The 13212-nt window shown below is 42.1% G+C and overlaps 1 protein-coding gene across 1 annotated transcript in view; it reads right to left on the reverse strand.

The window, feature by feature from the left end:
- Positions 1-252: 252 nt before the first annotated feature.
- LINGO2 (leucine rich repeat and Ig domain containing 2) overlaps positions 253-13212 on the reverse strand; it is a 451300-nt gene continuing 438340 nt past the window's right edge. Inside the window, exon 4 of the mRNA XM_034773732.1 lies at positions 253-4543. Within this exon, the coding sequence (XP_034629623.1) occupies positions 2687-4507 (1821 nt within the window). The 5' untranslated portion in view covers positions 4508-4543 and the 3' untranslated portion in view covers positions 253-2686. The remainder of the gene's footprint in view (positions 4544-13212) is intronic.

Below are 13212 nucleotides of genomic sequence, written 5' to 3' on the forward strand. Positions count from 1 at the left end.
TAACTATTTCATTACTTCTGAGATACTTTTTCCAGGTGGGGTGGGGCCGAGGGGGGTTCAGCAATGGGGTACTAGTTAAACTTGAAAACACAATTCATTCTAGATTAATTTCTATGACTACAGCTCCTCCTGGTTTTCCCATCGCTTTCTTTTTCCTTTTTTGTGTAATGTAAAGTAAAGAAAACAAAACAAAACAAAACAAATCATCCACTTGGATTTATACCAACCACCTAAACCAGAATTCAGCAGCACTTTTGCTCAAAACGTTGATTTTATTGTCAGTTAAATCAGGTCATCACCACTACAGGGGAAATGGATTGCTAATGGATAAATGATAATTACAAGGGAAAGGCAAATGGAAATGTATCCAATTGATAATTCAGCCATCTTTTCCCCCTCATTTATTTATTTAACTATCCATATAAAGGTACAATAGTGTTTCAGTGGCTCTGCTGTTTGATCAGCAAAAACAATCTCTCCGTTATCACGTGTTTATTCAGGGGTCACTTCATTTTATTAAAATTCCATAAAATTTCAAAGGACAAAAGGATTAGTCCCCATCATATAAATCCCCAGTAATCTAATGTGGTGCATAAAAAAAGGGAACACCCCCCGTAGTCCTCAACTGCATGAAATGTAGCAATGGTTTAAACTGAGATCAGCCACTGAAAACAACAGGTTGAGATTTTCAGTGCAATCTAGGTCCTGATCCTGTATCTTGATCAGGGATCTGCCTGGACAGACTGTAGCCTGGGGGATTTAAACACCTCCCTTTATTGATAGCAATAGAAGAAATGTGTCTAAATCCCATAGCTATGCTGTGAAAATCTCAGCCAAAGAACATGGGTAACATTTTCAAAAGTGGCTAAGTCCCAATTGGAGTCAGTCAATCTGATTTATGCTCCAAAGTGTCCATGTCAAATCTTCAAAATGAGACGTAGGCTCCTAAATCACCTAGGCACTTTTGAACAGTTTACCCTAGATTAACTAGAATGGGTATAAAATCAAACACATTGATTATTATTCTTACTCAAAGTTATTCCAAATAATTTATAAATCATATATAATTGTTAACCAAACATTGAAATAAATTAATCTATGGCTCATATTTATTAGGACATTAAAAGGTGGTTAAACACTACCCTCTCCCAGCAAGAGTTGGAAAATACTAGTACTCTAAAATATCTTTTTTGATACCAACAGTACAATGAGTTGACATTACAGTTCCAGTTCCGAGCCCTTTTTGCATTATCTTTAGAGGAATAAAACAAACACATATATAAACATAACCAATGTTCCCTTGCCTTCTCTCCTCCACAAAAAACACAGATTACCCCCTCCTGCTCTGGGCCATTGTCCCAAAAAACCCCAAGACAATACAATTCTTAAAATGGCAGATAGAATAGCTGAAGTAATCTGTTAATGGAAATTAGCGTTTGTGTTTATATGCTATTTATAAATATCTGGGATGAGATTGACAGTGGCTAGAAGTTCACTATAATTGGCAGTACTTTGGCCTTTTGGAGGCTATCATGTTTTAAACATTTCTTTAGTCGCATAATCCTCGTATTATGCATGGATAACCCTGGTTTATTGGCATTGGAGAAGAGTTCATTCCTATCAACAGAGCTTTTGTACATTTTAATTCACTTCCTCAAATACTAAGGTGACCATATTTCCCTAGGAGTATACAGAATGCATTACCTTCTTTCTTCCCCCCCCCCCTCCCAGTACACATTAATATTTTAACAATGGCTTGGAAATTAAAACCAAGGGGTGACAAAAACAGATCTCTTTTTTTAAAGTATAATTTATCTCCTTTATATGTCTGCTATGCCTAGTAGGTTGAGCTCTCCTGGGTGAGAACCAGGGCTTTGTTACAGTAAACTGGTCCAGTGTGATATCACAGATATAAAAAATATTCCATTCTGTATCAAAACTAGGCACATGCCTTTTATTTATATGAAGAGAAGATCAACAGAGCAGAACATTTGTGCCCTAAGCTATGCCTCTCTGGTCTTCTACGTGAAAAGAAAAGTATCTTGTGTTGTCTCATCGGTAACTACAGAGGTCTAATTTTGGGTTTGACTATAGTTAAGGGGAGGAGTGACATCACACTTGGGTCAGTCTCGGTGGATATCTCAAAGCACAACCTCTCATTCATATTGCTTTAAAATGTACACAGTATATATGTATATTAAAAAAAGATAAGATCAATTTCTTTGTGGTGTTGAACCAACTATAAGGTATGATGCAAGGCTTTAACAAATGAGATCTATAGATACAAATTTCACTGTAGAGTATGTTTTAGACAAATGTGTCTTTTTAAATATGTAAATCCTACACTGTAGGTTTTTTTCCCCTTTCTTTTTCTTTTTTGTAGTGGTAGAAAATGTTGAACAACTGTCCATGAACATGAGCCAACAGTTCATTACTGAGATCCCCAGAATGCCAATATTTGCAATGCAAACAATTAGTACCATTTACCAACTATTTGAAAGGCCCTGACACACATGCCTCAAGGTTAGGAGGCTCTACTGTACAACCCCAAATAGTCTTTCCATTTCCACATAACCATTTGACACAGTGACAGCTGCATTAAGCTGCCTCTGCCTAGCAATTCCACATGCCAGGCTTGTTTAATTGGTTATAATGCCACAGAAAAAGCACTGCTAGCAGTATACCATCAAATCATTTTCATATTGAACCTCCGTGGTCCAGCAACCTCTCCTTCAACTACAGCACCATTGTTTTTGCGGGGGACATACTCAAGGTCAATGCTGGTTTTGTGCTTGCCTTTCCCTCGGCTCCACACAAAAAGAAGTAGGAAACAAAATAAAACAACTCCAAGGAATGTGAAACAGCCCATGGCTGTGGACACCAGTATTGTCTTAAGGTCCAGAGAGAAGGTGTTCACATTGGTTCCATTGGAACTGGTGTCATTGGAGTCTGTCATATACATAGGGGTCCTATTGGCGTAAAGGAAACGGTCTGAAGTGAATCCTTTTACTGTAAGGGAGGCTGTGTACGTGTCATTCCCAGCTGCGTTACTTGCAATACAAACATAGATCCCAGTGTCTTGATCTTGAGCAAATCGGATCTCCAGCATGCCATCTCCCAGCACCGTGGCTCTTCCATTTGATTTCGTTGTGATCAGCCTCCGTCGCGGCGTCACCCAGGAGATGGTAGGTTGAGGATCCCCATCGGCATTGCATGTCAGCTGCACAGTCTGTCCTTCCTCCACTACCAGGTACTGCAGTTTCTTGTCCCGTATCTTGGGTTTCTTGCAGGTGAAGTAAAAGGAAAGGGCGGTGCTGTGAAAGTCTTTGAACAGCTTCTCTCTGACGCTGTCTGGGCCGGCACACATGGGCTGCTGGCTACCAAACTGTAAGGTGGGCTGCCTTTGTAATAGCCAAAGGAGGCGGCAATCACAAGCCAGGGGGTTGTTGTTAATGCAGAGGATCTCAAGAGTTTTGGGGGAATGGAATACATTCTCTTCTAGCGTTTCTAACAGGTTCTGGGACACATTAAGTACACGCAAGAACCGGAGCCCTTGGAAAGCATGTGGTTCAATGGTACGTAACTGGGCCCCCACCATGTGCAGTTCCTGCAGACGCACCAAGTCTGCAAACATGCCTGCCTCAATGGTGCTTATGGGGTTGAAGGAGAGGTTTAGGTGTGTCAGGTAAACCAGGTGTTTAAGAGCAGAATAAGGTATTGTAGACAGGTTGGTGTTGGTGACCGAGAGAGAAGTGAGGTTGAGACCATACAGGCTATTGGCAGGCATCATGTCCAGTAAAGGCCAATAGTTGATCTCCAGGTCTTTTAGGCGAAACAATCTCTTAAAGGCATTCACAGGCAAAAGGTTAATGTTGAGATGTCTCAGATGCAGACTGATGAGGTTGTGAAGGTGGGAAAGGGCGTCTGTTGGTACAGCTGTTAGGTTGCATTTCTCCAGGGTGAGCTGCTCCAGGCTAAGCAGTCCGCTGAAGGCCCTATGGGATATATAAACCAAATCATTGTCCCCAACCTCAAGGGACTTCAGGTTATGCAGATCCTGAAACATGTAGTCCAGCAAAATGACAATCTTGTTTTCACTTATATCAAGCTTTGTTAAGTTTGACAGCCCTGTGAAAACCCCTAGCGGGACTAGCTTCAGACGGTTTCCTTTCAGTCTCAGAGAGCGCAAGTTGAAAAGATTGTTAAAGGCTCCAGGCTCTACATTGGCAACAATATTGTCGCTGAGGTCTATCTCCTCGAGCAGCGGGTAGGATGTGAATTCCTCAGGGTTGACACTCTTCAGGCGGTTCTTGCTTAGATCCAGGATTTTGGTTTCAATGGGGATACCCTCAGGGATGGAGATCAGGCGCCTCCTGTGACAGCTAACAGACTTGTTCTGTGCTGAGCACTCACAGCGGGCTGGGCAGCCTATGGTGGACCCCATGAAAACGAGCAGCACAGCCAGACTTAGGAATGGCTGCCAGCATGATATGGCCGTGTGAAGCATGACTCCACCGATGTTGTCTACTCCTCAGTCACGAGCCTGGACGAACAGGGAAGAAAAGGGGGAGAAGTTTAGTTAGTAGCTAAATACTGTTTTAACCAGATTTCTGACATCCATTTCAGAGCAGGCTCATAGATTTCCATTCAAAACCACAACAAAAGCCATAGCAAATGGAGACAAAAAGAAAACGTATTTTCATTACAAGTCAAGGGAGATGTCTAAGAATCTGTTCATTTGGCATTCTGCCCCCAGATTTCAGATACATCATGCAGCAGTTTTTCCTACTGGATGCAATGACTGGGGTATTGTTTTTCCCATTTGAGTCTCTGCATGACAGTGCTGTGCTAAATCAGAGACAAACACACACTCTATGCTAACAGGTCTAGCAATAAAGTGAATCACACTTACAAAATGTGTACGGCATCGGGACTCAGTGACGTGATATTAAAACTTTTGTCTTTCCTGTTTCAATATTTTAACTGTGAACCTTAAGTTGCATTCACTTCATTTTGTATAGGAAAGAGAGCTTCCTAGCAAGAGAAGGATTCCTATTAGCATGTATTGTATACATTATAGTGATATACAGATAGAGATTATTGATATACACACTATATATATATGGATGATGGAACTGGTGCGTTTTTTTTTTTTACACACACACACACCCACCCACCCACCCACACACCCCTACCTCCCTCTAAGGCACTTAGGGAGGGATAGCTCAGTGGTTTGAGCATTAGCCTGCTAAACCCAGCGTTATGAGTTCAATCCTTGAGGTGACCATTTAGGGATCTGGGGCAAAAATCTATCAGGGACCAGTACTTGGTCCTGCTGTGAAGGCAGGGGACTGAACTCAATGACCTTTCAAGGCCCCTTCCAGTTCTCTTAGATAGGTATATCTCCATATTGAAAAAAAACGGGTGCATGATAGATAGATAAATAATAGAACTGGTGACTCTCTGATTAGCACTTCAATTAAGAACAAGTCAATTCTTGCTGAAACTTTGCTTTAGCTTCACAAAGGGGTTTTATTTATTTCTAGGCCCCATTGAGATGACAGCTATTGCAAAGGGCATTGTTTACAGAGTACCTTTTTTATTCTTAAATATGTAAGTTAATTGTGATGGGGAGAGAGGAGCAGTAGAAAAAGAAAGAAAGAAAGAATTGTTTTGTTTTAAATAACACACATTCCAGATAGGGACAATAGATTGCTTGGCTGCCATAGTTTCTATTATATTTATTTACTCCCACCTGCAGATTAAAATTGAGGGTATCTTAACAAAGGATGCCTTCTATTACGTTTAATTACTATCCCCTGAAGCTGCGTTTTAAAGGGGAAGCTACCAAAAAGGCGGGTCCTTCTATCAGGGTGGCTACTCAACAGAGCATCTCTATGACTTGATTCCATACAAAAAATAAGAACATTGGTGTTCTTAATTCTCATGAAAGTGAGTGACTAATAACACTTTCCAGAGCTAGGCACAGGGACAGTGCAAGCTTCCTCTCATAACTCTGCGAGTGCATCTTAGTCTTGACCTGCATGGCCTCCCTATTCCACTCCTGTGCTTCTCCTAGGCAGAGACTGATAACGTACGGCAAATTGTGTGGTGGTTTTGTGATGTTGCCTGGGGACTAGGATGAAGACCATTCTTTGTTACACTACCTATAGAAGTACATTTCAACCTTGTCCTGGAAGGACAAACTGCTGAGATTCATTTAGTTTCCTCCTTCAGTAGAAGTCTTGTGAGTAAAGATTATTGGTTATGTCCAACTGTGACAAAGGTTTTCCAAGATAAACTTCACTTCATTAGGAACTAAGTTAAGACTGAAAATCTATCGGCCTCTGTGATTTGGGTCTTTCCACTGAATTCTGATCAAAGGGGCTTTCAGCCACTCTGATCATTACATTTTTAACTCCGTCTGTGAGGTTAGCACTTTTGTACAGATACTTCTGGTGTGCAGGGAATTCATTTCCCATCTTATTCACCTAATGTAGGCAGCATAAAGTAAATAGGTTCAGTGGAAGACAAGAACCCCTGGAGTGCTTATTTCAGTTGGCAAAAGTATGAAATGTTTCTCTGCAGACATCCATGCTACCTGGAAACTAAAACTTCTAAGCAGCATAGAAGCTGCTGTTGAGGAGAATAAAAAGTGATAAAAGGATTTCTTCCCCATGGCTGAATCAAGAAAGGGAAGTGGTGTTTGTAATCACTTTTGTGTGTGTGCATGCATGTGCATTGGACGATCTGTGTGCATTTGAGATTCAGAGCTGAGGTTTAAGGTGGTGTAAATTACATGTGAGGAAGTACAGGAGTAGGGGAGTCTAAAGGAGTAAAATTGATTTGATTCACACACCTACAGCCCAGAAGAAAATGTGAATAAAAGCCGAGAGGATAGAATAGAGGGGATACGTCTATCTGCCCAGACATTTCAATCCCATTCATCACATCTTCTCCCTCCTGTTAGTTATTTTTGTGGAGACTCCCCTCCCTTCCAGCTCCTGTGTGCATGCAAATGACACCATTTTAGGCCTTGCCTTCATTAGGAAAAAAAAAGTGTGCTCTTACCTCATGTAATCTAACACATGGATAACTAACAGGAGGAAAATCCTAAGGAAGATGAGGCAGTTTGTAGTTTTCACATGTGTGTTAGTGAAACTCCCCCTTAGCATTTACCTCAACCTGTTAACATGTGAGGGCACTACAATTTCTCATCTTCACTAGGATTTTATCTCGCATTGAGTACTATGAGTTAGGCAACATGAGGTAAGAAGACACCCTTTTCCTTAGTATAAATGCACACTTAAAGTTTGTCTTGATTAGGATTTAAAGGTGTGTTTTCAGCTAACATCCTAAGCAGGTTTGTCCCTAGGGTTCAGTTTGATCAGCTAGCATGTGTTAGAAGCATACACCGCCTTGCCTACATTAGACAGTGGGTACGTCTACACTTACCGGAGGGTCCAGCGGCAGGCAATCGATGTTCTGGGATCGATTTATCGCGTCTGGTTTAGACGCGATAAATCGATCCCGGAAGTGCTCTCCGTCGACGCCGGTACTCCAACTCGGCGAGAGGAGTACGTGGCATCGACGGGGGAGCCTCCCTGCCGCGTCTGGACCCGCGGTAAGTTCGGACTAAGGTACTTCGTACTAAGGTCCCCACTAACCCCCCACTTCGGACTAAGGTACTTCGGACTAAGGTACTACGTTATTAACGTAGCTGAATTTGCGTACCTTAGTCCGAAGTGGGGGGTTAGTGGGGACCAGGCCAGTGTGTTAAATAGTAATAATTTGTGTAATAGTAATAATATCTGTTAACACTAACAGTTCTCTCTCTCTTCTCTTTAGGCTTTGATATTATGTCCACTGCTGTGGGGTCTGGGTTCCTGCTCACCATTCTTGTGAAATGTGAAAAGGTTATAGAATCATAGAAATGAAGGGCTTGAATGGATCTTGAGAAGTAATCAGGCCCAACCCCCTGCACTGAGGCAGAACCAAGTAAACCTAGACCATAATCTAGTTGTTATAATCTAATAAAGAGAAATGCAAAACTAACAGTGTGAACCACAGGAAGGAGTAACAGAAACAGAACATTGTTTTTTGTAATTACTAGTAAGCAGCGCATGAATGAATCATACGGGCAGTCCTGAATGTATTAAAGCAACAGTTACAGAAATTTCAGTTTATCATCCAATCACCCCACATCCACTGAAGTTTTCTTTGACTGTATGAATTAATATTAGGCATTCAATAAGTTCTCTTCCGCAAAATGACTCTCCTGCAGCTGACTATACATTTAATGATGGCTCATTTCTCTTTACACTTCTGTGATGTTTATTTTATTAAAGACTTTGCACTTAGCTGACAAAGAACTCCGCTTTCAGATATAGTTACCTAACAGGGCATCAACATTGCTGAACTGAATACTGTACTGAAATTGGTACTTATTTGTCTGCCTGATTGCCAATGTAATCATCCAAATGCCAGATCTGGATCATCCATATCTGAATTTTGGTCTCCCATGTTTTTTGTGTGTTTTTTTAAATTACAGAATGACACATTTCAGGATATTATTCCTTACCGAAGAGTACAATTAACAAACTTCCTCTTCTTTCATTTCTCGTTCTCTAACTGTGCCTTTTCAATCCATTGTTAAGAATCAGGTTACCGTTGGCCCATATCCTGTTTCAACATATGACCTTACTAGGGTTCAGATGACCGATTAACAATTAACAAAGCTTGTTTTAAGTCATTAGTTAATAGTTCTGTTTGATCTCACCCAAAACACTTGAGACCTCTTTTAGCTGGTATTTATTCCAGACCTTTGAAATGCAAATCACTTGTTCAAAATCCTGCAGCTTTGACTCTCAATTCTGACTACATGCAAGTGTTTGACCAGAGTGTGAGTATACCTGTATTCCTTAAGCCTTTAGAGTGAAAATCAACCCAGTGCAGAAAGTTTGCCCAAAATCCTACGTACCACTTAAACTGTGCAAGATTGTTTGGGACTTGCACAGACCCTCTATATTGCAGTGAATCTCACCTTTAAATAGCAATAATTTACCTAGCCTCGATGCCTAATAGCTACTGTGCTGCTGCTCATACGCCTGTTTGATCTGGCTCTATTCCTTGTCCAGTCTGACTCTTCTGGAGTGACTCATTACGCAGTGTCAACATCTACCCAGAGCCAGTAAAAGACTAAAGACCAAATTCAGCCAGTGGCCAAGCATGCTTGTATCCAAAGCCATAAGTACTTGGTAGTGTTGAACCCACAGCCAAACAGGCAAATCAGGGATAACTGTTATAGGCAGAGCTGGCAGTGAGGCCTATAGTTAAGGTCACCTAACACTTGCTGTTGTAAGTCCCTGTTTTCAGTTGTTTATATGTTTGCTAAACTAACCATCTGGGATGATATTTTCTGTGCTGGGTGTCTGTCTCAGGCTGAATATTTTTGGATCATTTCAACTAAAATAGATCAGCCATTTCTGAGAAGATGATCAGGGAAAAATACATGGTTTTGCCCATGTTAAAAAGATTCTAACTGTTTTGTAGAGAAGCTGTAGCACCTCCATTCTTTGGAAGGGGGACTCGAAATTAGGCAGGGGTGTGTGTTACTGTAATGTCAGGGTTTGCCTTTTGCCATCCCCATAAGGACCTGGCCAAATTATAAGCTTCCAAAACATCTTAGTCAGCACATTCTCAGTAGAAAATTGTTGGAGTTTGGCAGCTAAATTCTCTGAAGATTCTATCTGCACTGAGCATGTTCCACCTCTAGACTGCAGGTGTGAAGCAGGATTTTCCCTGCAATTGGGCCTCCCAGCTGAGGGACACTAAGCACTGATACTAAGAGCAAGGAGACTGAGAGGAAAGTAGAGGTGTAGGGAATGGGGCGGAGGAGAAGGTAAGAGGGGACTGTAGGAGCTGGAGTGGGGATAATAGAGGGAGCGTGGGGACAGGAGCAGGTGGCAGGAGTGGACAGGAGCAGAGGTGGTGGGGGGCAGGAGCAGATGGGTAATTATGTAATTAAAGACTATCATAATACATACACCTAAGAGGGTTGACATAAGACTGCACAGTTCTAATTCTGGCATTTCCTAACTTTGGAATGCTTAACTTTACAACCTCAACATTCTTTTAATGTTGGGTTTTTCCAATGTAATGTCTTACATAGTGCACTGGGAAAGGAGAGACCTATTTTTGCTTCCTGCTGTCTCAGGCCCTGAATCAGGAAGCCACTTAAGCAAGTGCTTAATTTTAGCATGTACTGAAATCCCATTGTCTGGATGACTTCAGCATGTGCTTGAATGCTGTCCTGAACAGGGATGCTTTCTTGAATCAGAGTTTCACTGAAGTAAGAGCAGTGGCACATGGGTACCTCTGAGTCATCATTTTTATTCCCCTCTCCCCCATCTTCCTCCATTACTCTTCTTCATTTCTGTAGGGAGTTAATCATCTCCTCCTTTCCTGACTTCACATACATCAGAGCTTTAGAATCAATGATGCTTAAACTAAGGAAGTAGACTGTTATTTCCCATTAGAGCACTTGCTGTCTAAGTAGTAATCAATATACAATCCAATAATTAATACACAAGAAGCCATATATGCTTCTATAGCATCTTTCATCCAAGATATCAGAACATTTTACAAACAATGTATTAAGCCTTACAACATCCTACTGAAGTAGGTGTGTGTTAGAGCTGTGTGAATACTGCACAAAACATTTCTCTAGCAATTCATTCAAATTTGGAAAAAAGCTTTGATTCAGTTATGTTCACAATCCAGTGTTCATTCTCCACAAACATTTCAGCACAAAATGTCTGGTAGGCCGAATACCTACAAAAAGCCCAATCTCTAATGTTAAAACGATTAGTGCTGTAGTAGCAACATAATTTGAAGATTTGAATAAGGTAGTCATTTTATGGAGTATTTAGGGAGGGTAGTTTATGCATAAGGGAAGCATAGAAGAAAATGCAGAGAAGTTTGTCAGAGAAGTAGACAAATGGGCTTTTAAGCTTGGCGTGCTTGGTAAATTGGAGGGGGACAGGAAGCAACAGAATCTGACAGGATTAGAAGTAGAGAGGGGGGCAGAGTCATAAAAGGGCCTCAAAAGTGAAGTAAGATTCAAAGTTTGCTCTGTGCTGATTAATTATCTAAGTCATCCAATAAAGGGACTGGGGCAATCTACATATTTAGCAAACAATGCAAGTTACAACTACTCCCAGAAATTGTTTGCAGGCAAAGAATTATGGGCTGAAGAAATACTGAATATCCAATGTATGTGAGAACTTCACAATCTGTTCACAGACAATTCAGGAACAGATAAAAAAAGTGAAATTCATCCAAATTATTCACTTGGCTATGTCCCAGTTCAGGGCAACTCCACCTGTATTCTCCCTCCATGGTTCATCAAAGACACCCACTCTAGACTCTCAACTCCTCACTGTCACCTCTCTTGGATAGAGACCGACGTCTCTCTTCCTCCTGACCAGGGTTTGTCCAGATTGCACAGTTTCCCTGCCTGCTCTGTGTTATTCACAGCAAGCTAGACTGCCTAGACAGGCCAACGTCTGTGCGTTGCTTTCTCTTCAGAGGCTATAAACAACATAGTGGCCTGCAGTTATACGTTACCACACAACTCTTTATAAGCAAGGTGAAAGCATTACAGAGAAAACATTAAAAACAATAAAAGAACCTACACACATGCTAAAGTAGCTTACCAGAGGTCACCCCAGCTCCAACCTCAGGCTCTGGTAGGTGTCAGTCCTTCTAAACCCACAACTGGGTTTCCCCGTGGCTACAAGTTCATAACTGTCTCAGAGTAAGAACCAGAACCACCATGACTAGTTCAGTCTTTCCTTTATACAGCATGGACTTTTGATCATAGGCTCATGTAACAGGTGATCAGCAAACAGGTGATCCTCAGGGCATAGCTTCAAAAGACTGGCTTTTTGCATAACCAGAAATGGGGAATTAGACAGTCCCCCAGGAAAACCACTTGGACACTTTTTGTTCCAAAAGTCCATTCTTGTCTGGCGCATTGTTCAATATAGACCTTTGAATCCCCAAGTCTCCTATCTGTCACATCTCCCCCCTTCAAAAGGTTCCATGCAATCCCAGCCCTCAGTAATACATAAACTATTCATTTAATACAATGGATCCCAAAGATACTTAAACATCATTCAATAAGGCCTCCTAAGGATATGGCAGAAAATTGTCAAGATGTGAAAAAATTATCTAAGTTTTATCTACATTTTACATAATGGGGAATGCAGGCACAGAGAGGTGAAAAGTGTACTCTGAGGTCACAGGACAAGTGAGTGGCGGCATCAAGAATAGAATCTAAGTCTCTTGGCTCAGATAGATAATACTTATAACTAAGGCTGCGAGTCTGTCATGGAGGTCACAGATTCCGTGACTTTCTATGACCTCTGTGACTTTTGTAGCAGCTGGTGCTGGCTCAGGGGCTGCCCAAGCTGGGTGTGTGGGAGGGGGCTAGGGGCAGGGGATTGCAGAGTGCAGGGGAGTGCTTACCTGGGGTGGGGGGCTCCCTGGCTCCTACTGGCATGCCCCTCTGCAGCTCCTAGGTGGCAGAGGGGATGGGGGGGGGTGGGCTCTGTGCCACACGCTGCCCACAGACCCCTCCCCGCAGCTCCCATTGGCTGTGGTTCCCGGCCAATGGGAGCTGCGGGAGCCAGAGCTTGTGGTGGGAGCAGCAGAGCCCCTGCCCTGGCCCCTGCCTCCGCTGCCTAGGAGCTGCAGGGACATGGAGCTGGGTAGAAATCCCCTGCCAGCCTTGCCAACCCCCCTCCCCAATACCAGGTGGAGTCCTGGGCCACATCCCCCAACACCTGCGGTGCCTCCAGACTGCACCTCCCCCAAAGTCCTCCGTCCAAGTTTTAGTCAGGGCGGGTATTTTTAGTAAAAGCCATGGACAGGTCACGAGCTGGTGAATTTTTGTTTACAGCCCGGGACCTGTCCATGACTTTTACTTAAAATACCCGTGACTAAAACATAGCCTTACTTATAACAGGAGACAAAGCATTGTGAAAAATTAAAGTCCACCAAAGACTGGAACATTGATAATGATGCTTATAAGTTTTTAACATTATTTATTTCAGATGATTTATTCTGGGGAAAAACTTTATTGAAGAGGTGTCCTCATCTTGACTTTAACACCACTAGGCTTGGTCATAAGACCATTTGCTTGTGTCC

Source organism: Trachemys scripta, chromosome 6 (assembly GCF_013100865.1).
Source record: "Trachemys scripta elegans isolate TJP31775 chromosome 6, CAS_Tse_1.0, whole genome shotgun sequence".
Classification (NCBI taxonomy): domain Eukaryota; kingdom Metazoa; phylum Chordata; order Testudines; family Emydidae; genus Trachemys; species Trachemys scripta.